This window comes from Chroicocephalus ridibundus, chromosome 1, assembly GCF_963924245.1.
Source record: "Chroicocephalus ridibundus chromosome 1, bChrRid1.1, whole genome shotgun sequence".
NCBI lineage: Eukaryota > Metazoa > Chordata > Aves > Charadriiformes > Laridae > Chroicocephalus > Chroicocephalus ridibundus.
Window position 1 is genome coordinate 154979745 of NC_086284.1, and position 27306 is coordinate 155007050.

A 27306-nucleotide genomic window follows, 5' to 3' on the forward strand; every position below is an offset into this window, starting at 1 on the left:
TTAGTGGTTGATGACCATCTTTCCTTTAGACTTGATCAATTTTGGGCAGATGCCCTCCAGATAAAGTAGTCTTTGGCACATGCACACACACAGAATGCAAGCTCGAATTCTGACCTTACCAGGTATAGTTATCCAGCCCATTTTTCAGGGGTTGACTATAGAAGCAACCCTAGAGTAAGTTCTCCCAGCCTTTTAAGGTCTACAAGATCCTTATATTAGCCCTTAAGAGACCATGCTCGTGGGATGAGGGCTCCAGGAACACCTATCCTTGTGTCTTGACATAGCCTGGAGAAGGATGTTTGCCTCCATAACCGTTGATTTTTCAGTTGGTGGGGATCTTCAGTGTTGTGATCCTCTGCTGCTGGTCTTAGGCTCACGCTTCCTGAGCTATCGTTTTATATCCTTTAGTTTCAGCAACCTGCTGCCTTCAGCATTTGCTCACTCCATTTTAACTGATTGTTCATGTTCCCTGGTGAATCATAGAAACCGATTGAGAGGTGAGTAGTTTACCTGATGATCATCATGCAGATGTCTTACCTGCTCCCTCGTTGCATTTACCATTTAACCAAAAGGCTAAATACATTAATGCTAAATTAGCAGTTTGGTTACTGCCAAGCTTTTCTCTGCAGAAATGGTAGATGTTTGCTCAGGGTTGACTGTTCAGTTACTGTTCAGTCTTGGCACAGTAGTTACCACACCATGGTTCTGCAGCCTTCTGCTGCATTTATGTTAACTTCTGCTTCCAGCAATCTGTAGGATAAGGGGTGTAACCTCATGAGTCTTAACTCCATGTCCTTCTATCTTCTTGACTGGTGACAGTGAACTGGTTTGCGGTGTGCTTTCTATACCCTTAGGAGTCAACCGTTACTGTGATCTTGGTTTGCCTCTTGTGAGTCCTGCACAACATTGCTGAGTCTCATACTCTCCCTGTGTTTTCTGGCTCCAGTGTGCAGGTGTACAGACTTTTAAATTACAGTGTTCAGTGAATGAACTATTAAATCTTTGCTGGAATGTCTTACCCAATGCAATAGATCAAAAGCCTGTAACAATTTTTTCTGTGTTTTAGGCTTCATTTATTTTCCTCTGTATGTATTTTCCTAGAGGAGGGCCCCTAAGTAACAGTATCAACCATTGCCAATGAAAATTGAGATCTTTCCTATGAGAAATGAATTTTAGATGATTTGTGTAGATTAAGGCTGTTAGAAAAGGAAGGAAATGTAGCCTTCCACTGTTTGAATTTTTTTTTTGAAGGGAAAAGTACATAGAAACCCATAACAGTTGAACTTACTGGTCTCTATATACATGGCCCAAATTCCCCTCAGATCTCTCTGTGAGGTGAATGTGAGAGTGATTCAGGGACGTTACGTAAGACAGAGGCCAGAGATGTGCCTAAAACTATCTGATAGAGAAGTCTAGGTGTAGGTGTTTTAGTCATGTGGTAGATTTGTTAAAGACCTGTGCTGTTACTCCTGCATTCAGTGGGGGTATCTCTCCATTCCCTTTATATGCGCAATCAATGAAGAATTGGCAGTTGCATGTGTAGTAGTTGCTGATGGTTTCTGAGTCTTGTGGTCAAGATGAGAAAGAAGCAGGCATGTGTGAGGAGTAGTCTTCTCTGTCTTTTGGAGTCTTGTAATGATAGTGATCTTCTCAAATGTTCTTCCTAATACAAGCGCTTTCTGCCAAATATCACTTTTTAAAGTAGCATATTTTGTTGTATTTTAAGGTCATGATCACAGTTGCAAACTTAGTTTTCTTAATCCAGCTAATAATGATAATGAACTAATGTTGTACTCCTCACTTTTATGGTCTTGACAGTGACAAGAATTGGATTTTACTCCTGGCTAAGTCGTGTGCTGCATGTAGTCAAAGGGTCTCCTCTGTTTAGCAAGGATTTTACAATTACTACTAGTTGGCGTCTTGTTTTCATATCTCAATCGTGTTTCTGGAATGTATAAATGTCTTAAATTTCTTCAGTAGTTATCTAATTAAAGGACATGACTGTCCCCTGATTATTTTTCAGGAAATTCCCAGTATAACGTTAGCAGTCTGAAATCTTTAGCTTGGATGCAAAAGCCTGTTTTCTCATCTAAGATTCCTGCATCACTGTAAGTATTGCCTTAATACTGTTGTTGATGTTTTTTATTAATTTCATCTGTGACTGTTTCCTGTTTTCTTTTGTTATTGGTGTCCTTTAAGAGCAGAGAAAGCAAGAGGGAGAGTGAAGGAAGATAGCTCTATCTTTAAAAGTGGGGTGTTTGTTCTGTTCTAGGTGGGTTTGACCATACTGAAAGGAACTTACTGAGATGCAAACACCATTCGTGCTTGTAGGTTGTCATGGGTTTTTTGCATTTTCCATTTTTGAAGACTGAAATAGTGTTTGATTTGAAGGTGTTGTCTCTAACAACTTTCCAGAGGTTATTCAGCAGTAATGTGCTCACCCAGTTTGGCTTGTTGGTAATCAATGTGAATTCTGGACTATAACACACAAAGAGCTGGAGATTTGTGACTTTTTACCTCCTGGAGGTGCGCTTACTGCAATAGCAGAGGTGATGATGTCATCTTCATGCTGACTAAGTTAGTGCTACCAAACATTAGGGGTGGTTTGCTCGTAGCTACATGTGCTGTTAACTGGAGTCACAGACTTGTGTTTCTCAAAAATTAGTAAGGGCCCACAGTGTCAGGGAAGAGCAAATGACATGTAAAATAAAAACAAGTGGGCCCCATTATTATGAGAGAACTCTACTGAACCCAAATTCATTTTCCTTTCTTTTATTGTATTTGAAGGTATAATTAAAGTCCAGTCGTCCTATCTGAAAACTCTGATATTTGTTTTGTTCTGTAGTTGCTTCTTATGCTCGGCTCTTAAGCATTGCTTAAGCATGTTATACAAATACATTGGGTTTCTTCCATTGCTTTTTGGATGAGAAGGTAAATATAGCAATCTATTGTTAAATTTAAAAGTTGGGTGATGATAGAATTAGCAAAATAATATGAGGATTTTGTTATTCATTAGACAGTCAATAGATTTGTTAATTGCTGCTCTGTCTTTTTGTACCTTAACTGTGTTCTGGGAAATAATTTATGCAACTTGACACTGACAACATCAATGTCCATGGGATCTGCTAATGGAGTTGCTTTTCTACCTAGCAATTTAAGTTCAACGGTTCTGTTCATAATGCATTCTAAATCACTTTGTGGTAAGTGACATCAGTTTTGATCAAAAGATTTAGGTTTGATTTTACTTTTTTTAGCGTTTTGGTTTTTGGCTGAAGAAATCAAGAAAAGATGGACTGGAATGTAAGACCACCGCAGAATGCTGATGCAAAGAAGAACCTGCAAAGTGAAGAAGCATGTTACAATCAATTGTTCTCTAATGCACATACTTTTCCTCAGACAAATGCCTATTCCTCTAAAAATTCATGCACTTATGCTGGCAATAACCAAATGGCATATCTGCCAACTAGCACCGTTGCCTTCCCTATTGTAAATGCTGAAGGATTCAAAACTTCAGATCAGGCCTTACCAGGAGCATCTGTAACTGGTAACGATTTTTTTGTCTCAAAATACTTAGTTGATAGACGTCCACCGTCTTGCCTGCCAATAGCTCCAAAGCCTCCCAATCAGACATCGCGTTTGCGGACAGAGATCACTCAGACTTCTTGGCCAAACTCTAATGCCTGCACTTATTCCCATAGAAAGTTACCTCCCCCATCTTCTCAAATGAACACTGGAAATAATGTGAGGAATGTACTTTGGGAACATCAGTATGTCACCACAAACAGTTACACTGTGCAGCCACAAATACAGCAGCAGAATTCTATGAGAACTACAATATTATATCAAAGTAACATTAATTCCCAGAATAATTCTATGTCTCTTGGTACATCTGGGCAACATGTCCAAAACCAACTATATCATCCCAACCCTCAATTTAAAGTTTCACACTCGGTGAATCATAATACTGCAGCAAACGTACAGCTGCTACAGTATCGGCCAAGTCAGGTGGGATCAGAAGCTCCTAGCGGATGTTCTGCACCATCTTTCTTGCCTGCCAACTGTGATTCAAGAGCTGCAGCACAACCTTCAATAGGTGTACCACAGGCAGTTCAAAATGTGCCTAATGGATACACTCTTGGCCAACAGAGGCACCTATCAGATCCAAAAACTGCCTCTGGTTTTAACAGTGTTCAGCAGCACTGTCAGAAACAGCAATCTGGAGAAGTCAGTCAATCTGTTAGGAATGCCTGTAATTCAAGTGGAAATGTGACAGCAAATCAGCCTTTTAATGAAACGTCTGTGCCATCCTCTGGTATTCCCAAAGAACTGTATGATATTGTGCAAGAAATGGAAACTCTTTCTTCGATGGCTGCTTCAAAGCCACTGAGGGATTCTGCTTCAGTTCAGGAAAGCCAGACTAGTAATTTAATGAATGGACCTGTTAATTCTCAAATTTCTTCAGCAGCAGCAGATGGAAGACCAATTACAAAGGACACACTAGCTTGGGAAGCTCAAAGGCTGCTCACTATTAAAAAAAAGTGTATCCTGCTTGAAAGGATGCATAATTATAGAAGAAAACTCTTAGCAGCTTCAGGACATGACAAGAGTACTCCCTCACCTCTTCCAAGTTATCAAAGTAGTCTTGCTAATGGGCATTGGGTGCCCAACCAAAATGTACTGCCTTCGCCATCTGAAACAGCCAGGACAGAGAGTCAAATACTTAACTCTTCACCTGAAGAAAGAAATGACAAAAACATAGCCAATGCTGATAACAGAGGATTAGAGGTGACTCAAAGTAACCCTCAGGTGGAGCAGGGAAGCCATTCATCAAGCTCTGCTCCTGTTCTCTCTCAGAGCAAACTCCCAGCTCAATTAAATAATACTGAGCCCACCCCCATCTCAGAACAAAGCAATGCAGATGCCTTGGCCTCTTCTCAAAAAACTGTGACATCCTTGAACAATGCTTCATGTTTTAATCGAGTGGATAATAGCTCTATTAAAATTGCATCAAAGAATGCGCCAGCCAACCCCAAGAACTCATCATTTCTTCAGTTCGTATTGAGCAGCACAAATGTACTGAAAGAGAAGACAGCTGGTGCTACTGCTGATAAAATACTAACTAGCCTCCTGTGTAGTGAAAAACCGCTGGTAGATATACCTGTCTTGGGTGGAAGTGAGGAGAATGTAGAAAGTTTGAAAGGTGAGCAGGCATTTATGGTTCACACAAACTGTCCTGTACCAGAAACAACTAAATCTGGTGAAACTAAATTCCAGAGTGATGTAGCTCAGAAAAAAACGCCATTTACCGAAAATACGTCTTTTAAACAAAGCAACTATGGTTATTCTGTGGAAGAGCTAACTGCATGCCTGGGCTTGTGGAGAAAGCATCCATCAGAACCTGTAAGTGTGCAAAATACCCAGTCAAATGAAACCTCCACAGCAAATCAGATTTCACCTTACAGCCAAAACACAAAAAATGGAGAACAAAATAATGTTCAGGTTAGTACAGACGAAGCAGTTTTGCCTGTAACAACTGCTTCTGTAGGACAAAAACTTGATACATTGAATTGCAATTTGATAAAAAATTTTGAACTTCAAGTTGCAGTTGTCTCTCCTTTGGTACTTTCTGAACAGAAAACACAGAGTGAGCAGGTAGACAAATGTCCAACGTCTGCAGGTAAAATCTACCCAGTGATTGATTCAGGAAGCACATGTAGCTTGCAAGAAGAGGGGAAAAACGGTTTAAGTGTGGTAAATACCAGTAAAGGAACAATAGAAGCTGTTCGGTTGTCACCCAGCGATTGTGTTCTGGTACAGAAAGTGGACTCACAATTGCAACAGACCAAATTAACTGATAGAAACAGAATAGTAAAAAACAGTGTGAGTGCAAGTGATTCATGTGATGAAAACCAAAGGAAAGTTAGTCAATCGGCACAAAACGCTAGAGAAAATCTGCAACTTGGATTACAAAACAAGCCTTCTCCTGCATTGGGCATAAATTCTTCTAGTCAAACCTTTCCAGAAGGTATAAGAGACCATAATAACAAGCAAGGTGTGTTAGAGACAGGAGATACAGCCACAGCTGTGTTGGAAGAACGTATGTTTTGTATTTCTAGTGTATGTTCTCTTGTTGAAGGTGATACATCTTATAATCCACAAATAGCAAGTATGTTCAGGTCAGTCCCTGAGACACAGGCATTAAATGGTACCTCATCAGAAGGAAATGCATCTGACCCAAGGCAAACGGAGCAACGTCTGGACTTGGATAAAAATGAGCTGAGCAATATCACTCCCCAAAGAGACAGCTTACTGCAAAAGATGTTGGTAGAATCACCAAGCTGCACGAGTGAAGCAGGTAAAATTTTGGATGGTATCACAACTAGTCAGTGGGAGAAAGAAAGCAGTGGCAATCCTCTTAAAACAATTTCTGCCTCAGAACAAAAAATGTCATTCAATGCATCTTTCAAGCATCCTGAAAATGACTTGGAAATTCTTGCTAGTATAAACCAGGAGTTAGCTCAAAATTCACTAGATCTCTTGATTGGCGTAACTGCTGCAAGAAATACTTCCACTGTTCCAAGAGACAACAGTAAAGAAAACTGCATGTCTGGTAAATATAGCACAGAAAAAGAGATTAACCTTTTTGGAGCAGAACCTATTAAATGTCTAAGTGATCAGCTGTCTGAACTAGTGAAAGAGTTTCCATATGGCATTGAAAATGCAGATGTGCTAACAAAAGAAGCAGTACAAAATGATTCTGTGGCTGAGCGGATGGAGAATCAACCTCAAAAAGAGAGTCAAATTTGTGACAAGAATTCTCATTTGAAGGACCCAGTAGATCAGATAAAAATTGTAGTGTTAAGCTCTGATCAGATGCAAGAACTGCTGCCTGAACACAGCCACTGTTCCTCTGGTGACAGCAAGAGAGTAGGGAGTCAACAGTCAGAAAAGGCTTCAGCTGAGGGGGAGAACCTTGAAGGCAGTATTCAGCCTAGCCAGAGTCTATGCGAGCAGAAAAAAAAACTACAACAAGCCTCTAACCCCAGAAAAAGAAGAAATAAAGATTGTTCTTTAATGTGTTGTTTATCTGGAGCATGTGGAATGCCCTGTGAATTTGGAATGTCTGGTTCAGAGGAAACTAACGATCAACTTTCAAAAACTGAAAATACGAGCTCGGCAGAGATACAAGAAAACAATGGTAAATCTGATGCTGTAATGAAGAACAACTGTGCAGTGGAAAACCTGCCAATTTCTGAAAAAAATCCAAACAGTGTTAGCAAAAATGAAAAAGACAGTTGCAAATACACCTCTGTAATGAACAAAGATGCTAGGCTAAAGGTGAATAATGAATACAAACCGCTTACAACACAACAGGGAAAAAAAGGACCACTTAATTCCTCTGAAAACCAGGATGCTGATAAATCTAAAAGGAGCAGCTGGAAGGAAGAGCTGCAAGTCGACAGAGGAACCCCATTGTTGGGCATAGAATTTCATTCTGACAAAAAAGAACATCAGACAGTCTCAGAAGAGTTGTCGGAGAAAGCTGGTCATACAGATGCAGACAAGGTGACAAAGTTATCCAAAATGAAAAGGAGAGTTTTCAAAAGGGAGTGCTGTTCAAAAGATAAAACCAAAACAGGTTTGGCCATCAAATCCAAAACAGACATTGACAAATTTACAAAGTCAGGAACTGTTGAAATGAAGCCCGCTAAAGTCAATCAAGGACAAAAAATTAAAACCTGTGAAGAGAACTCAGCTGAAGAGCAGAACTGTAGGAAACAAAAGGAGATACTTGGGCAAGATGTAGAAACTAACATCAAAGAGAAAGCCAATTTATCAGCAGAATTAGAATACAAAAAGCTGAATAGTTATTGTGCTGATGCTATAAAGTTCCCAAATCTGGGCACTGTAGACTTAAAATCAAGAAACCACAAATATCCTCAGCCTAAATCTATGAAAGTTCATTCTTCACAGGAGCAGTTGTACAAACGGAAGAGGAAGGAAAATATGATTGGGAAGAGAGATGTTAAGAAAACAAAGGTGGAAGAGGAAAGACTGAATCAATCTGAAGCAAAGAATTCCAAGCAGCTTTCACATAATTGCATGATAAATACTGACAAAGCTAAAAAATTGAATGGAGAAAATGGCCGGAAACCGAAGAGTTCATTAGCAGATCGCTCTGTGCTTAAACTACAGAGAAAAAGAGCTCAGTCTTCCACCATCTCCAAAAACTACTTTTCTAATAAAGAGAGACGTCTCGATGGTCAAAACAAAGACAAGTGCTCTGAGAAAATGTTTCCTGATAAAAACCTGCTGTACTTAAATAGAAGAAATAACAGATTAAAATTGCATCTTCAAAAGGAACCGAAAAAACACTACCTGAACAGAGTTGCATTTAAACGTATGGCACACGAACGCATCTATTTGACAAAATTGGAGACGTCACCTGTCAGACCTGTCTGGCATCGTAAGGCCAAAGTGTCACAGAACAGCCCAGATGTGAAAAGAGATGCTTCTGTCTCAGAAGTCGACAAATCGTGCAAACAGGAGATACTTGAATTTAAGCTGTGTCCAGAGATACTGTTCAGAAATCCAACCACCGATGAAGAAAGCTCAACTGCAAAGAATTCCCTGGAGAGAGAGAAAGCCATTGTGGCAGGTATGGTGCTATCTTGATTATTAATTTCTAAGTAAATTAATTTGCAAGTAAAAAGTATGTACCCCTCTTTGAATTCATGTTACATAAAACTACAGGCAGTGAAGATGTGGGACTCTGAAGGCTGAAATAGCTAGCTTTCTGACAGACTGTAGCTGCGTGTTAAGCTGAAAAATAACACGAGACTGACTTTTCCTTCCATTTAATGTTTTATTCCTTTTATAGAAATAAACTAGTAAAGTTAGAGTAGTTTAGAGCATGGCCATTTCAGGTAACTTCACGAGAAGGCTTTCTTAACCTACTCGTGGAAGATAGCTTGGCTTGTTTGTAGAAAGCAGATTGTTAGCAAAGGTGATCTGATTTGTATTCAGAGTTCACCTGGTTGTGTATCAATCTGCCTGGGTAGAGAGCGGAGGGAGAGATCTTTTGCAGCATTGAGGAAGAGGGAGGGCTTGGGCCAGACACATCCTGCACTCTGTAATCTTTGCCATCTTTGCTTTAAGCTGCCTTTTTTTCCTCCTCTTCTTCCCTATCCCCAGTCTTCTGATGTGTTACTGGTGCGTTTTGAAGCATGTTTGTGTCAAATACCATATTTGATTTTAAATAAAACAAAATCTTAAGCTGTACATACCAGCCCTTGCAGTCGTTTTCACACCCAAAGGCAATTTCCTTTTGCATGTGCTAGTATATGTGTTAAAACTTGATGCTGAATAGCGATGAAAACTTGTCATATAAGAACCTCAAAAACATTTTTTAAGTTTTCTCTTTAGGTGTCAAGAGTAAAAAAGAAGATTGGTTAAAATGTGATTCAGTGAAGCAAAAAAAGCTGGAAGAGATCTCTACAGGTGAGATGACTTCTGATTATCTGTTTTTAAATATAAGTTAAATACTCTTTGCTTGGTTTTATGTGTTCCTTTACAGTAGAAAATCTTAACGAGGTATCTTAACCTACTCTTTACTAGCTCTGCTGCTGAAGTGGATACCGTAGCGTAGACGTATGAGTTTCAAAGATTTGTGGAGATTTTTATTGTCATAAGAATATGTTGTTGGAGATTGGAATTTTCCTGCATACATATGTGCGGTTGAATTGAATTGGAGTTAGCACTGGTGACAAAATTCAAGTACAGTTTTGAACTGATGGTAAAGACCAAGCTCGCTCTTTCCCACTTTAAAATGGAGGCAGTGGCATAACAAAACGTAGTGATGTAGTGTGAGACTATAAAAACAGAAAGTGATTTTTGTTTTTATTTGGTTTTCACAGTAAGCCGACGCTGTCCACACATATACCTGTGCTTACAAGTACCAGTGGTATCTATCATCGAATTTAAAGTTAACCGTGGCTCTGTAGTTAATCAAGCTTTATGTATTGGCTCTATAGATAAGGACTGTAGGTAGTTGCTCAGTAGTTGCTAAGGAGTGGATCAAAGGGAATTGTTTGAAGGAACATCTGTAGCCTAATTACTTAGTCTACCTGGGACACTAAGACCTTAAATGAACATCTAATCAAGATGTTTCTACAAACAATGCCAATATGGCAGTGAAAACCAAAGTCCAGGTGTCCTTAACTGAACTGTCTTCATTATAATATTAAAACATACACCCACAGGTCAAGAAGACCCTTGCCCAGGTGAAGACCCTTCCTCTATGGAGGTGCAGTGATTGAAGAGAATGACACACCAGATGATATAATTATATTTAAATTACTAACCAATCATTGTAATTGGGAATGTACTACCTTGTAACATTTGTGCATAAGTATAATGAGGAAATGGGCATTGGGTTTGCTTGATTTGTGGAAATCCACTGAGCACCCAGGCCTGAATAAAATGCAATATCTTTCCTGTGTGTGTGAGAATTGGTTCATTGCACACTGGGCAACAAATCTGCTTTTTGGACAACACCGACAGCTGTGTCTCTGTAGTCTGGGAAGGATTGTATGTGTATGACACACAGAGGAAAAGTGGTGCCACTACTACATCTTCCTTATTTCTCTTGATTGGCAAATTACTTTTTGGATGGTCTTTTATACCCCTTAGGAGTCAACAGTTACAACAGCGGCATCTTTCATCTCAGGAACTTTGTTGTTTCATCCTTTGTAAATCTTGGACGAGGTTGCTCCATGCCATCTTTGTTTCTTTGCTTTAGGTATCTTTCTAGCTATAATCTTGTTTTCCTACTGGTCTAGCAGGAAGCAAAATGGTGCATTCAGCATGCTGTAACCTTGTTGCCATCCTCCTCTTAGCAGAGTGCAAGTTCTCTGCTGCCAAGTTACCTGTGTTTGGTCTTTATGCAGGCAATGCATTTTGCAGTGTTTACATCTTTTATTGCTGTTGAACGTGTCCTTGGCTCTTGGTGTCTGCCATTCTTTTAGCCCTTCCTCTTGTTTCTTCTCTTACTTTCACAAATGCATATTTTCATTCATACCTTTCTTAATATTCTTTAGAAATCTCTTCTTCAAAGACAGCCAAATGACCATTTGGTGCTTAAAGATGCACTGGAGATTGATTTAAATCTGAGGTGCCTGGTGCTTTAGGAAGGAAGTTTGTGGCATCCTTTTTGACAGTGGGTGGCCTTGAGTACCACATGCATAAGGAGTAGAATCATTTGAGACTCTTAGACTTTTGCTTTAACCTGGTTCTCTGTCTTTCAGCTGAGGACAGTATTCCACTTGATACAGCTATGCAGATCCTGGATGGAGATGGTGAGGCTCTTCACATTCCAATCAAAGACTCAAAAGAGATGTTTCGGACCTTCAGGAAAATGTATCTGGAAAAAAAGATGCAAAAGCCTTGAATAGCACTCTTGTGTCACAGGTCTAATTCAGTATCACTGGGGGAAAAATGCCAACATTAAAATCCTTTTTTTCTTTTAAATTTCTGAATAACTGTAAAAAAAAAAAAAGATATATTTTTTTGGGTGTTGGCAGTGTCGTCTCCCCCCCTCCCCCGTTTTGCCTCATTTGTGAATGATTGGGATCTTATTCCGTATTTATTGCACGAATCCCAAATACGCTTTAGTGGTGAAAATGCCATTGTATTATTTTTTTTGGTGTATGTGAATTTTTTTTTTTAAAGTTACAGGAGATCCTGACCAAAAAAACCTCAAACACATGTAAATTGTCATAGTCTGTTTTCTTTTCTCATTCTGGAAAACTTGTTGTATTTTCCATTGCTGGCAGTAGAAAAATATTCCTACTGGAAAGGAATTCCAGTGGATTTCCAAGCATTACACCTTTATTTTCTCCTTATGCTTATTTTCTACTTATGGTAGTCTGATTGATGTGCTTCTGACAAGACTTTCTTTTTTTGTAGAATCTTTCTTTTCTCTTTATACTGGGAATACAAATCTAAAATCCTCAAACATACAGATCAGGGGATACCATGAAGTATTTATGCTGCTACCCAGTTTTCTTACATTTCTTTTTGTGGAACTTTGTACAAATTGGACTCTAAGTCCTTCATCTGAACACAATGCTGTAAACTGATAGTTGACCGAAGACTTCGTGCTTTTTTTTCACTCTCCGCTTTCTTTACACTTGAAAGAAAAGTGTGATTGTTGAAGTGCAGGGAGTTTGAATTCACTCTTGTCTGGACTACCTTGCTCACTTTAACCAGACTGTAATTAAGTTCTTTGTAAAGTGTTAGATGATGTTTGACTACACTTTCACTGTAACATAAGAGTTATATTTGTTGCTGGATATCTTTTGTTTAAGTGCCTTTTCATTATTGTTCAGAATTTTGAATTGAGTCATATTTTTCCAGAAATTTGGACTTTATTCTTTCTATCTGTTTAAACCTTTATACTGAAAGTAAAAACTGTAGATATTTCACTGAACGATTTTTATACTTGAAATAAACTTTTGAAGGCTATGCCTTGTCTTTTTTTTGGTTTAAAAGTATAAATTTGTGTTTATTGCAGTTAGTTAAATCAGCATTGAAGATATTCCCGTAGACAAAGAGCAGCTTTAAAATAAGTGCAAGATCATCCTTCTTAAAAAGTTTCATAGTTGCAAGTGAAAACTGGACTTGAGTCCAAGCTTTTTCTAATGAACTCCTAACAGGATGTACTTGTCCTTCAGAAAACATAACAGAATGTTTTTCTTTTCAGCATCTTTTTTTTTCGTCCTGCTCTGACTTAGAGTTGGGAATTGATTGGCATGAGTACTTAAAAAGCCTTCAGTACTATTTCATTCCTGAAGAGATATGCTTGTAGGCATCTTGGATATAATTACCCAGTAGAGCATAACATTATCATTTCCTAGCCTTATCTGCATGCTGAATTAAAAATTGGCTTTTTTGGGAGAAGGAAGTCCTCCCTATCCATCATGTATACATTTCTTCTCTCAAACCAGGGAACTATTTGGGAGGTTTTTGACTCCCTTCCTGCCTGGCACAGCTATCCTGATAACTTAGACTTTTTTTATTGTGTTGGGGTTTTTTTCTGGCTGGATGCCCAGCTAGTAGTCTGTGGAGAAAGTTACCATTGGAGAATTTTGTAATAATGTTGGAACTCTGATAAGGTTTTATTTTACATTGTCTTGGGAGTTTAGCACCTGTATTATATTGCCCGTATCAAGGAAGGTTCATTGTAGCCTTAAGTGTACCCAGTACGAACAACACATAGTTCCTGTCAAGAATTTATTTGTGTTTTTGTTCTGCATAATGATACATGAAGCTGACTTTAATGCTTGAGTGAATTCTTTTCAATAGGAAATTATTCAATCTATTGATCCATGATGATTATATTCTAAATATTTGGAGAAGCTTACTTAATGACCCTGGCACCCAATAAATGAGAATGCCAGTTTTGAGTCTCAGTGGATACAGCTACATCATCTTCCTCCCTTATACCAAGGAGTGAATCTTGGCTCTGTGACCGTGTTTACATGGTGACTTGTGCCTACACTGCTTTGGTATGGATAGGATCTTTGGGATAGACTGGCCACATTCTTTCTGCTTGGTTCATGTGTTGGCTCAGCAGCTATCCTGTACGGTTTTGCACTTAAAGTACTTAGCATTTATGGCTGGCCTCTACCCTGTGCTGCACTGACTGCATCATTGCTGCATGCGCCTGCATGCTAAGAGGACTGTGCCAGATGTTCTTATTTTATTGCCATTTCTCCTGCTCCTTGTGGGGCTGACTGAAGCCATGATGCTACAGCAAGCCCTTGACCTTGGACAGGCAAGATGCTGACATCCACCTAGATGTGGCTACTGTGAAAAAATGACTACTATGTTGTTTGAAGCAAATGTGAGCATGAGGGCATTCACTAGCAGTGAAGGTACTTACCCTGGATGTGACATGTGCCTGTTGTCTTGTGTGTTGCCTGTACTTGAAAGGACTTGTAATATGAATGTCACCAGTGGGGTTACTTTGTACGAACCTGTCATGGCTCTGAGAGCACTAATAGTTTTTAATAGTCCCGATCATCCATCTGTGGGACATCTACTGCCACCCCTCTGCTCTGTGGGCCCAGGAACTCTTAAGTTCAAGCCAGGGCTTCAGTCCCTGCCTCAGTGATGTTCAGGGTCTGCCTGTTACAGTCATGCTTCTGTGTGGGCATGGAAATTGCCTGTTGATCCAGACCCTGACCCATGGATGGTCTTCCTGCCTGGACTCAGGTTATGTTATTACTATGAATCTGCCTGTCAATCATGACTATGTCTGACCCTGGTTACCGTCATTGGATCTGATCCTAGCCTGCAGATTGACTTATGAGCTTCTCATTGGCCTTCCTTCATCACTTCAAGCTTGTCTGGTGATCTGGACTCTGGCCTGACCCTGGTTACCATCCCTCTCTTTGGGTGCTGTGGGGATGAGGCCTTGGCTGGTGAGGCCCCTGCCTTACCAGCTGTGATATCTCCCTCGGCTTCTGGCCCCTGGCCCTCGGGGAGCTGTTGGTCCTTGCTGAGCCCTGACAGATAGAAAACTGTAAGATGTGGGTGTGGAACATCCTGTCCTCTTGGTGTCTATCTTCTCTCTTTCCATTCCTTTCTAGGAAACTTTCTGTGTCAGTAGGAAGAGCTACCACTTTTATCATTCTTGCCTTTGTGCCCTAAGAGAGTCATGGATGAGGTTCCTTATAAATGTAGAAAGATAAATGTCATTTGTCACCCATTTTCAAAGACAAGAAGACAGCCCACAGAACTACAGGAGGCTGGGCTTTTTCTTTGGGTAGATTATAGAATAATCCTTGAAGCCATGACTACCCAAGTACAGTAAGGATAAGGTAATTTGGAACAGTCAGTGCGGATTTAGAAAGGGTAAATCACACCTGAACAACCTGATGACCTTTTATGATGAGATGACAGATTCTGTAGACAAAGGGAACGTAGAAAATGTTGTTTACCTTTAACAAGGCTCTTGATGTAGTTTTTAATGGTATTCTTGTATCCAAATTGGAGAGACATGGTTTGGATAAGTGACCTACATGGTGGAAAATCAGCTGACCAGCTGGACTTGGAGAGGGATACTGTCTGTGATCAGTGGTACAAAGTACAGCTGGTATCTGATTACTTCAGCAATTGATACTGGGTCTGTCATTGTTCACCGTCTTCATTAATGAATTGGAGAATGGGATGTAATGAACTTTTGCAGGTTTGGATGGAGAAATGGGGTCCTCAGGAAATTCAAGAGTAACTTTATGTGGAAGTTCAGGAAAGGCACGCAGGGTGTTTCCCAGAAAATGCTTAATCCCAGCAGGTGAAACGAGAGGTACTCACACAAACTGGTTTCTAATGGAGTGATGAGGCCGTAGCCCCAAAGGATGGCCTGTCCAGCAGATGCCTATCTTCGGCTTCAGGCAGCAATGCCTGCGTAGGAACTGGGCTCATCTGCTCTAGGACCTGATAAGGACCCTCTGCCCTAACCATCTAGCGAAGTGATGTTCGAGAAGGTCAGTAGCGTGGAAGTCTGTGTAACAGCAAGATAGCAAATTTGACGTGGTTAGTCGCAACACTGTTATTTCCTTTGACCAGATATGAATGCAGATGCCATAAATTCAGTGGCCATTTACTTCATATAGCTGTCTTGACATGTTGTAAGTCACACCCACTGTCTTGCCATGTATCCAGACATACAATGACATAGTCCTTGTAAACTGAGAATAGAGTCAGTCATCAAGAAAAAAAAAGAAAAAACACCAAACAGAAAACAAACATACAGGAAAATATGCATTGAAAAGTGCTGGGCTTGGGAATTTGGAAAAATGTTATCACCACATTTAGTGTTGATAGTACTTTCCTTCCCAGGTGTTGCAAGTAATCTTTTTTGCTACTGATGCCTCATTAGCTGAGTGCTAGACAGGTGTGTGCTCTTTCCAATCAAGAGTGATTTTCTTGGTGGCAGACAGGTGGGTTGCAATGTAGAATGCAGCCTTTATTCCAGAAACCTGGTCCTTTAAATTAAGCTTTCCTTTAAACTTGGCTGTAGTGGCTACGCTTACTACCTCCCCGTCTCAGTCCTCCTCTCTGCCTTCCTAGACCTAAATATTTTGCCCTTACTTTTGGAGACCTTGCCTTCATCCTCGCTTCATTTCCCTCCTGGGACTTCTTGATGAATTTGCAAGGTTGCCATTGCAACCTTGTTTTTAAAAAACTTTTTCTCTCATCTTGCTGGCCTCCAACTTGTCTTCCTCTGCCTGCAGGCCTCCAGCCTGTTTTCATCCCAGTCTTGAAACTTTTCCTGGGCTCTCGCTCCATGGTTCAGGAGCTGAACCATGCAAAGCCTACCTCATGTTTACACTTCTGCATTTAAGCCAGGGAGCTTTTGATTTTGTTTGCTGTCTGTTTATCAGTATTATGACTACAAGAGGAAAATGGTTCCACGCTTCCAGCTCTTGTGCTCATTACTATAACATCTTCTAGCTGAGAAGAAAAGCAACTGAGAATGTTTGCTTCCTCCCTGCAGGCTTGGGCTGGAGCATGCCCATGGCAGTGGGAGCTTTGGAGCGCTTAGCCTTGAGTCTCAGCAAGTCCCCTTGGGCACGTACAAACCAATTATCCAGGCTAGGATGTTCAGATTTTGTCTGCTTACCCATTTTTTTTAGGGGGTTAGTGGTTCTGGGGGAGATCAAAAGGCGCACAGCCACACCAGCAACCCATGGTCCTGGTTTCCAGCCCTTCATCGTCAATAGAAAGATGCTAAAGTTTCCCAGTGAATGCAGCACAATTTTTCTAGCATTTTCTTTGAAAGGTCTGAGCTATTCCTGAATAAACTTTAAAAATAACCTGAAGCTAAGTTCCATTTTTGTGGCATTTCAGTTAAGGCAGTTAAAGTTTGGTACTCTGTGGTGGGTTGACCCCAATCAGCAGCTAAGTACCCACCAGCCACTCATTGATGCCCCACCTCACACACAGCAGGATAAGTGGGAGAATAGGGGCAAAAGCAAGAAAATTCATTAGTTGAGATAAAGACAGTTTAATAAGTGAAGGAAAGGGGAAAAAAAAACAACCAACAAGTGATTGAAAGGCAATCACTCACCACCTCCCACCAGCAGATCAATGACCAGCCAGTCTCCGAGCAACAGCTACAGAAAGACTATTCTCCAGTTTTATTACTGAGCATGACATCAATTGCTGTGGAATATCCCTTTGGTCAGTTTGGGTCACCTGCGCTGGCTGTGTCCCCTCCCAGCCTCTTGCCCACTCCCGGCCCACTCTCTGTGGGGGCAGAGTGGGAAGCAGAAAGCCTTGAGGCTGTGGAAGCACTGCTCAGCAATTGCCAAGACACTGATGCGTTAGCAACGCTGTTTTAGTCACAAATCTAAAACCTGGCACCATACGAAGAAAATTAACTACATCCCAGCCAGGCACAGTACATTGTCAAAGATGGACTAAAAACTTCAGCTATGACACTTGTCATGGAAAAACGAAGATCCTTGTGGCTCTCTGGAAGCACCTCAGTCCTGGTGCAGAGACTTTGTGAGGAGGACACCTTCTTAAGGCTGTGATGATGGACAGCGGTGTCTGTTAAAGTTCAAATGAACGTGGGCCTTGCAGTCTTCAATGGTAAAGGTAAAATTCACCTCAGTATTTTCATTTAATGAACAGGAGGAAGAGAAAGATGTCTACCTTTACGGTCATATCATGGCATAAAGACATTAATACAGTGTAATGGTGGACTTTGCCAAGGTATCTGTTTTCTGTAATGTTGCTTTCTATGGCTGCATACATAAGCATTTTGCAGCGCTGATTTGTTCATACTGCTCCTTGGGTTTCTCCATGCGGTGCTAACTGATGAGCATTGCTTGTTGATCTTAGAAAGCTGGTTTAGATTATTCACAAAATTATTTCAGTCTTAAAATGTAAAATTTTACACCTTAGTGTAAAATGACAGAGGTTTCCTGTTTCTGTTTCGGGTTTGCATTGCTATGGCACTAATAATTCAAGTCCGTGGGAAACAAACCCCTGTTTGAAAGTGTGTTAGTTCTGTAAAACAGAGCGTGCACTATTGTGCACCTCCAGCCCTCCCATGTCCCCTGGGGGACTATCCTCTTTCCTCCAATCTCAGTGCTATTAAAAAAGTCATAAATAGCATCCTCTTCAAAAATCAAATTAAAAAATAAAGTCGTCCTGCCATAGCAACACTTGTTGAATAGAGGACAAGCTGAAAGCCATAAACTGTAATCTTTGCAACAAAATAATCCCACAGTAAATCACCAGAGAAGATGGTCTTCAGACCAAAATGTGGAGATATAGCTAATAAGGAGTAAAAAAATACCCTGTATGTTAATTGGTCAATAGTGCCTTTCCCTTACATCCCATTAGATATTTTACGGAAAGAAATTGGCCTGCCACGGTGCTTTCACCCAGTAACTTTGGACTCTGTTGACCAATATTAAGCAAAAACTGTAGAAGATAACATAGATGAGAAAAATTATGAGTCCTTCCTTCCCCCGACGCTGCTGTAAAGACAAGGAGAACTGAGCCCTCAGGTTAGCCCACAAATTAGCATATGTGTGGTTCCCAGCTAGCCAGCCACAAGAGATTCTGACTTCCACCCTACCAGGAAACAATGTGGGATGCAGTTAGGGTGCTGTATTTGGGTGAGGGAAAATATGGGTCTGAACGGGGAATACTGTAGAGAGGTGGCTGATGGCAGTGGTGGGGGAACATTTTTTTGGACATGTTGGATGCACTTTGTTAATCTCACTGCTTACAGTACTTCTCTGCCTGTCTGGTTCTTTATTGATTTAACTACTATGGGAAAATAATGGAAGATGTCGAGGAGGATTGTATAGATACTCAAATGACTTGCACCTGGGGTGTCAGAAAACACATATATCACACTAATCGTTGTTTAGTCTTATGTGCTCAACAAGTAGAACATCTGCACTTAGATAACATAGGCTTGTGATGGACTCAGAGGCACCTTATCGAACATACCTGAGATTCCTGCCCTGCTGTCAGAGAAGATCAAAGCACAGTGGAAAACTACGCCTGCTTGAATCCGTGATACGCGGGCAAGAACAGCAGGTTTGAACTCTCTGTCTTGCTTGCAAGGACTCTCTCTAGCAAGGACCGAGCTCTGCGCTGCCTGCATTTCCACTTGTGTGCCTCTGCCTGGGTGCTGCTTCAGAGATCCCCCGGTTCACAAGGTATCGAGATTAAATTTACTCTGTGCATTTCATCTGTGGTTTTGTCATTGTTCCTGTGTCCTGCCTGTGTCAGCTCGTACAACTGCATTCATTAAAAAAATACATGTCTCTGGTGCTTTAGAAGTACAAGACTGTCCTGAATCTCAGGCACTGCAGAAACAAGGTACGGTGTTGGCAGAAGCACTAGAAGAAGCCTAGACAAGGAGAATTTATTGCAGGATTCACTTTTAAACTGAACCAAAATTAAGTTTGGTGTAGAGAGGTGCTTGCTCATACTCAAAAGACGTAAGGAACTAGAAAGAGCAGTACCAATACAAACGTGAAAGATGTTGGTTAATCCATAGTGTTCTCTCAGGAGGACTTTGAGGAACAGACAAAACAATGTAGATTGGAAATAACAGACTATAAATACAATGGATATGAATGAAGACTAAGATAAATACTCTACCTGTGCATGCAATCATTCTACAAGTAACAAGAAAAAAGACTACTCTTCTTAGACCCCAGCAGGAGATAAATTGTGGCCTACCATGCAAATTCATCTTCTAGGACATTCAATTAGAACAAAAAAAAATAAATTGATAGGCATAATAGACGTATTCTGTAGGTGGATGGAAGTTTTCCTAATACAAACCAGCAGGGCCACGACAACAGCTCGTCAGCTGGTGGAACAGGCATTTTCCTTTAAAGAATTATCTGCAGAATCCTAACTGGATCTGGCATCGCACGTTACAGGAAACTTATGCAAAACTGTCCATAAATATAATGTGCTCGAGATGCGTATTCCTTGCTGTACCCAGTTCCTAGTGCAGGAGGAAAAGACAAATGGAATCATCGTACAAATATTAAGAATCCCTGTATCAGTCAAACAGCAAAGATCATCTATTTCCAAATATGAGCAAATATCAACAGACTAAGAAAAAGGCGGCAACAAGACAGCAAAAACCATATAGGTTAAAAAAAAAAAGCACATTTATTTTCTGTTCATTATCACAACTGGCTTGCTGAGGCATACTGATGAAGGGAAAATTGTCCAATCTTATCAACAAGGAATAATTAGTTCAGTCACAGTTATCCTCAGGATATGTCAGGGACTGTTACACATTTGTAATTTGTCAAGCTCTGTAAGCAAATGTCCTTTAATGTAATTTGCAGTTTGGGTTCAATGATGCCATATTCAGTGGGTTGCTATTACTGTAAACCGCTCTATGCAGTTCCAGTCTCCAGTGTATTAACTTCATAGTGATTTTGCCAATATTGGAATCTCCTTGATAAATTGCCGTGACTGATAAATTGGCCTCTGTTCATTCAGGCAGCTGCTCCGAGGAAAATACCTGCAAGGAGCAGCATTATGGCTACAAGGAGCACCTACAGGGAGCAGCATAAAAAGCCTGGAGACCATCTGCTCCATAGAAGAAGCAGTTTGGATATATACATAAATGTCGCATGTTAACACCAAACCTCTTCTTGTGGTCATGCTGGCTTGGCATAGCAGAGGACCAGACACGACTGTCTCTGGTACTGTCTGCTTCACCTGTGGGCATCTCCAGCAACTCCAGTGTAACTGGGCAGCTTGGCAGAAGAGCCAAGAAAAGATTTCCCTAGGGAAACCTGATGTTGCTCCTCAGCATTTCTGCTCTGCATCTCATGCAGCTGTGGTTGAACCTGTTCTGGTGTACAAGTACATCCAAAGCAGATTTCTTCTCTGATAAGACCTTAAGCAGCTACAGACAGGACTTAAACGTGTGTGAGTCCCTAAACCTTAAATTTTCAAACGTCGTTATGACAAAAAGATAGTCTTTATAGAAAATGTATGGGAATGAGAGATCAAATAAAGTACTAAACTATGACATGCTTTAGTATTTGCAGGCGACCATATATATAGGTATATAAATAAGGTTAGTTCTAAGGGTTTAATGTCTCTGTAAACTTTGTTGATTTTGTGGTATTAATGTTGAAAGATGTCTTTCTACTCTGCTATAACAATATACATTCTGGGTAAGTCACTGTTGTCTCTCACACAGACAGATTTTGAAAAAGCTTCACCCAGATATAATGAGCAATATGAAAGAGATGTTTAGTAATGACTGTATCCTGAGGATACCTGTACTAGATTTGTCTGTGAACACTACTCCCAGAATGCTTTTGACTCGTATTAATTTGGCACTGAGATGATAAGTTTCCTTACACCTTGTAAAAAAGGGCTCCCAGGGAAAAAAAGCGGAGTAAGATGAGAAGTCCCACTGCTGTCTGGTGGGGATGCACTCTCTGCAGGGTTAGTGCAAGTGGCTTTCAGCTTTTCTGTACTCCTGGGATGTTTTTTTGCAAGGGAGGTTGTTTTGCAGTTTTCTACAATGTTTTGATGAGAACCTCGCTTACTCCATTGGTCTGTGTGTTGGGAACAGGAGAAGGGTCAAATGCACAGTCAGTGATGACTAGATGTATGGATGCTATAGCTGCAAGTGCTCTTTCCTATATGGACCTGGCCAGGGGTCTTCCTGGGATTTCAGCAGAAGAAATCCCCGCTGTCTCTCTGTATCCTTGTCTGCTGTGTAACTCTTTCTTGGTTGTTACACGAATTCATGATTAATTCTGGTGTGGATACAATTTGCAGAAAGCACAAAGTGGATTGAAAATACGCCGTTTTCCTTCTTGAAGATTCTCTTTTGAAAGATCAGCAGTGACTGAGAAGGCAACTGCTTGTTGAATGAACTTGAAATTAGCAAATAAGTGTGTTTTTGGAGGGCTCCTTCGTTTAGTCAGGCTGAGATGTCCAGTTGGTTCTGACTCTAGGCAATGTCCTAACGAGAGAGAGTCTGTGAAGAAATCTGGAGGGTAAAACATCATAACGGCATGCTGGTGGTTTCTTATGTGATTAATAAGAAGCACATGTGATTTTTTTTCTGATAGTAGGTATTTAATTTTCTATTGGGTGTCAGTGTGTTATGCCCCACTTAGAAAAGAGGGAGGTAAGTGACTTAGATTCACAAATCCCCAGCGGCATGGACTAAGTTGACAACTCTCAAGGTCCATATACAAACTTCTATTAAATTCCCCGCAGTGATTAATACATGTCTTAACTAGGTCCACGATAATTGGTTGGGTGTATAACAAATTATGGCAAGCGGTATGGTATGCCTTGTGTTACTTATCAACAGATATATGACAAATTATGGCAAGCAGTACTTAACAACAGATGTTCAATGTATTATGGCAAATGGTAAGGTATGCCTTGTGTTACTTACTTAACAACTTCAAAAGAAAAGAGAAAAGAAAGAGAAACAGAGGGACAGAGAGATAGAGATAGATACATAAAGAGATCACTGGTCCAGGTTCCAGCGTTGATCCTGCCAACGGGTGGGTGGGTGGGTGTGTGTAAAAGTGCTCTTCTGTGTATCCCTCCACTTATTTTCTCCTTTTATCAATATGACCTGCCCCATTGCTATGGAGCACTTTCGTCTCAGGTTTCTCCCCCCCAGGTGATGTGTAGCCTGATTTGGGTGGAGAGATGAGTGCTAATGGTGATACATGTTTAGCATGGCCTCGATAATCTTCATTAGCATATACAGGGGTGTCAACTTTAATATGCATTTCGCAGATAATGAGGCAAAGGTCATTTGTCAGGCACAGTAGGCTTTCAAAGAAACGAAGAACTATGCAGATTCCTGTTATCTTGTCCTTGCCGAAGAAAAGTAGGGCTGTCCTATCTCCATAGGACTTTCCCCCCTCCAGGCGCCCCTGGTCGTATCCTGTGCTCTTTAGGCCCACTGCACGAGTTACACAAGAAATAAGTTACACAAGAAATAAGCAGGCGTAAGCCTTATCAGTTCTCTGAGCAGAAGGCCTGCATTATCCAGGCTCCACATCATCCATCCCGACTTTTTGTGTTTGAGACATTCCTCAGGAAGGTTTGGAGTGCCTGCTGCCCCTCCCCTTATCTCTCACCATTTGTTTCATGCTTCCCTTAGGCTGCTTCTCTCAGTCTTTGTTTAGGGGAAATTACAAGTCTCTTATACAGTGGCAATGTTTTGGCAGTGGGGAGGCTGCAGGGGGTGCTTCTGTGGGAGGAGGCCAGGAGATGCCCTGGCTCCAGCTGGGTCCACAATGCACCCACTGCAGCACACAGGTGACCCCACCACACAAACTGGTGGTGCCTCTGGGAAAACATGTTTAAGTAAGGGTAGAAAACACCAGAAAGAGAGAGGAGGAAGAAACAAAAGAGTGAGAAACAGCAGAGGGAACACCAGAGTTGGAGGAGGAGGTGCTCTGTGGTGGAGCAGATATTCCCAAAGTAACTGATGCCCATGGAGGACCCACACTGGAGCGGATAGATACTTCCTCAGAGGGACTGTGGCCCATGGATGAGCCCATGCTGAAGCAGGTACACCCCCAAAGAGACTGCAGGCCATGGAGGACCTACACTGGAGTGTAAGAAAGAGCAGCAGAGAGAAACTGCTATGTCCTGCACTGCGTGTTGCCTCAGTGAAGGTTAGAGCGTGCCCTGCAGTGGTAACAAGGTGGGAGGAGAGGTGCCTGGAGTGATGGAGTGAAGCTGGGCCTGGGAATGGGGGAGGAAAAGTGTTTTCCCTGTGTATAAACGTTTGCTTCTTTTTTTGAAACAAAAATCCAAATCACTACTGAAATATTTATTTTAATTTATAATTAATGAAGTTAAATTCCCTGAGGCAAGTCAGTTTTGCCGACAACAGTAATTGGTAGGTGATCTCGTGATCTCACTGTCTTTATCCCAACATGAGTTTTGCCTTTCTTTTTTGCTATTTCCTCCCCTATGCCACTGAAGGATGAATGAGCAGGTGGTGGTCCACCACAAATTTAAAAGGGAAAATCACTACGCCTTGAGGGAGCACTAAACTTCTTTGTGAGAGTAGTGCACAAGGAGGTGAAGAACATAAAATCTACTCCTTGCCCATGGCCAGGATGCTGCATTACCAGATAGTTCGTGTCCTACAGTCCTAGGCACGCTTTAGCTTCCAGGATGCCCAGAAGCTGTGACACCAGTGCTCAATGTGTAACATTACCTATAACCATAGCAAAAGGGCTGTTTATTGCCCAAAAGGGAATGATAGCAGAAGCACAGCCTGAAAACCCATCATGTGATTGTATGTGTTGGGGGGTTGTTGAACTCTTTCTACAAGCAAAGCTCAGAAAGCCCCCAGTAACACTGACCGTAGTTCCTATGCTGTGAGCTCATCTTTTGACACCCCTGAGGGTTTCTTTATCACGTAGAAGTAGAGAAACCTCTAGCAGGGGAGGGGATGGCAGCTTCCATTCCTGCAGTTGACTGTCCATTTTTCTAGCAAGCAAAGAGCCCCCCCCAAAAAAATCAGGTTTTGATTTCTTCTCAAGGCTGTGTTCACCACCTCTCATCTTTCTCGGTGACTACGTTCTCCTGTCCCTGTGTGAAAAGCATTTAAGTTCCTTTTGTTAGCATGCCTAAAATAGAGAGGTTTCCTTTTTATTTTGTATAAGCAACACCTGTGAATCTTAGTGCTTTACAGTAGAGTGAATGGGACACTTAGAACTCTACTGTGTTTTTTACTAATGATAATTTAGAGGGGCAACACTTTTACTAAATTAGACCAAGTCATACCAGTTGGAAATAGCATGTCAGGACAGAGTTTAGAAATGAGACGCATCAGAATGGAGAAACAAACCAAGACTTGCCCCAAAAATGAGCTTAACCACAAGTAACAAAATATGTATATCCACTTGCCTTATTTGGGAGACTTGGTTCTGCGTATTCATGATAAGATTATGGAAGGAGAATTCTGCTCTGAAATATTTTTTCTCCTGGCCTGAATTATGTTACTCCAGTGGTCCATTCAAAAGGGACAGGTTTCTAGAAAGAGCTTGGTGCTGGGCAGGTTAGCCATCATTTCCAGGAGACCTGCCACCTGCTAGCGAAGTCTAACACAGACTTAATTTCCAGCTTATTTTGTATCTAGTACATATACCAATTTCTGGACTCCTTATGTCCTTTGTGCATCATATCCTGCTTAATTTTCTTATTATCATTGAAGTCGATCTAAAGTCTTGGCAATTAATTGCTGAAGAAGACGGGTTTGTTTAGAGCAGGTTGTCTGAATTCTGAACTTTCTACACACAGCTTTTGTCTAGGATTCAGCCATGAATGTGACAATGGGTCTGTTTCCCAGCTAGGTCAATACCGTAGCCTCTGGAACAGACTTTTTCTCAGAGTTTTTGGCAGAGGGTCATTAAAATGGTTATTAAACTGGAGATTTCTATTAAAAATAACCTCAGAATGCACTCATGCAAAAGGTTTTTGATAGAGCTTGTGATGTGAATGCAGAAGCGCAGTTTTAGAGAAGAAAAGCTGTTCCATACTATTAGGTTCTGGTTTGGAAATTGTTAGACTAAATAATGCTCAAAGTCTCACTCCTTTCTGTTGTATGTCAATGGCCTCGTATTTCTCCTTTACAACTTCTGATAAGTCATTTTCCCTTCTGTCTCTGTTTTTGTAAGAGAAAAGCTGGAGGCAGTGGAGGGTCACAGATCCTTGGTACAGGAAAGGGACCGTTGAGCTGAGGTGGGCCGTTGACAAAAGTGCCAAACCAGCACAAACATATTTACCATTTTTCTGATGAGACAGAGACTGGCCAAACTGCCAACTTAGTATAACTGTAAAGCAGTAATAGAATTGCTGGCCTGGCATTAATATATTTAGCTAATTGCTGATTTAACATCTGGTAGACCGTAGGGTTGATGTTGTGAAATCATTGTGGTTAAAACAGCTGAAGAGCAAGGGTGAAGTGGTCGGTTGCCTCTGGGGGAGCCTGGGGAGCCGACTCCTCAGGAAGGCAGCTCCAGGATGCGGATGGAGCGACGGGTTGCCTTTGGGATGGATTCAGAGCTGACTCCCTGGGGATGATGAGCAATCTGGCCACATAAATGAGGAAGTACAGAAGGCCACAGGTCACTGAAACTGAGAGGATAAAAGAGAAAATCAAAGACCAAGAGGTAGGCTCAGCAGAAGAGGATCAGCATGGAAGATACCACTGTCTGGGGATCCACAACTACAAAGGCTGACATCTTTTCCAGGCCACCTTGATACATGAGGTGGGACAGCCCTCATAAGCATGGACCCTAAGGGCCAACAGCTGCATCTTGCAGACCTGCTTGAACTGGGATAACTCAGGATTTTGGCAATGCTTGGCATGCTAATAACACCACTTTACTAATATTTATCATACCTTCATACTGCTAAGTTTATCATAGTTACATACTTGTTAGGTTTAGGCAAACATAACTGGCATAACTGTGTGTCATGATTTCCTTACCCCTGCAGTACTTGGGTTTATTGAGCAATTTCTCAGAGTAGGAGACTGCAAACAATGTGGGGCTGGAGCCTGGAGAGGCAGGGGTGCCACGTGAAAAGACAGACAGACAGATGGCCAGTGTGCTCAGCCTGTAGAGCTGTCTTTGAAGACTGGAGGGCTATCAAAGGGCACCTACACCACTTACAGTAAATCTATAAGGGGATTTATTTTGTCTTTCACAGACAAGAAACTTATTTCTACCTTACTGTAAGGAACAGAGTTCCTTTCCTAAAAGAAAGGAAAAGACATTCTGCAGTCACTGGTTGGCAGTGGGGGAGCTATCCTGCCTGGGAATTACAGTAACCCAAAGAAAAAGGGATTATTGTGCAAAGTGATTAATATGGAGAGAATGAAATTATTGTAAAAGAGGGATTCAGAAAGGAGCAATCCCAAGAGAACCGAGTGAGAAAAGGCAGAAACTGCAGAGGAGGAAAAAAAAAAGTGGTTTAGCTGCAGTGCGTGAATTTACAGTGCAATTACAGTGTAGTACGGAACTGGGCTCTGGCTACCACTGCTACATCCACTAGATGACAGTGTGGCGACTGCATTCAGCCCGACAGCAACATCTGTCCTTTACAAGCCCGTTGGCACTGTCTCACCGCTCTGCTAGAATATCAAAGTTTGCAATGTGCCTCTGCGCATACCCAGGGCCTTCGCGCGTGTCCATGGAGAGAAGGTGGTCTCTCGGTCGTTAC

The 27306-nt window shown here is 41.3% G+C and overlaps 1 protein-coding gene across 11 annotated transcripts in view; it reads left to right on the forward strand.

Annotated features, from left to right (window-relative positions):
• RESF1 (retroelement silencing factor 1) overlaps positions 1 to 27306 on the forward strand; it is a 70007-nt gene that overhangs the window by 26087 nt on the left and 16614 nt on the right. For 3 of the 11 annotated variants that reach the window (XR_010068994.1, XR_010068991.1, XM_063319344.1), the window contains exons 3-5: positions 2024 to 2108; positions 3255 to 8659; positions 9415 to 9501. Coding sequence is in view for 8 of the 11 variants with exons in the window: in XM_063319344.1 (XP_063175414.1) it covers positions 3289 to 8659; positions 9415 to 9501 (5458 nt within the window). In the remaining 3 variants the exon portion in view is untranslated. The other 8 variants (XM_063319297.1, XM_063319283.1, XR_010068989.1 and 5 more) reach the window with 7 other exon arrangements.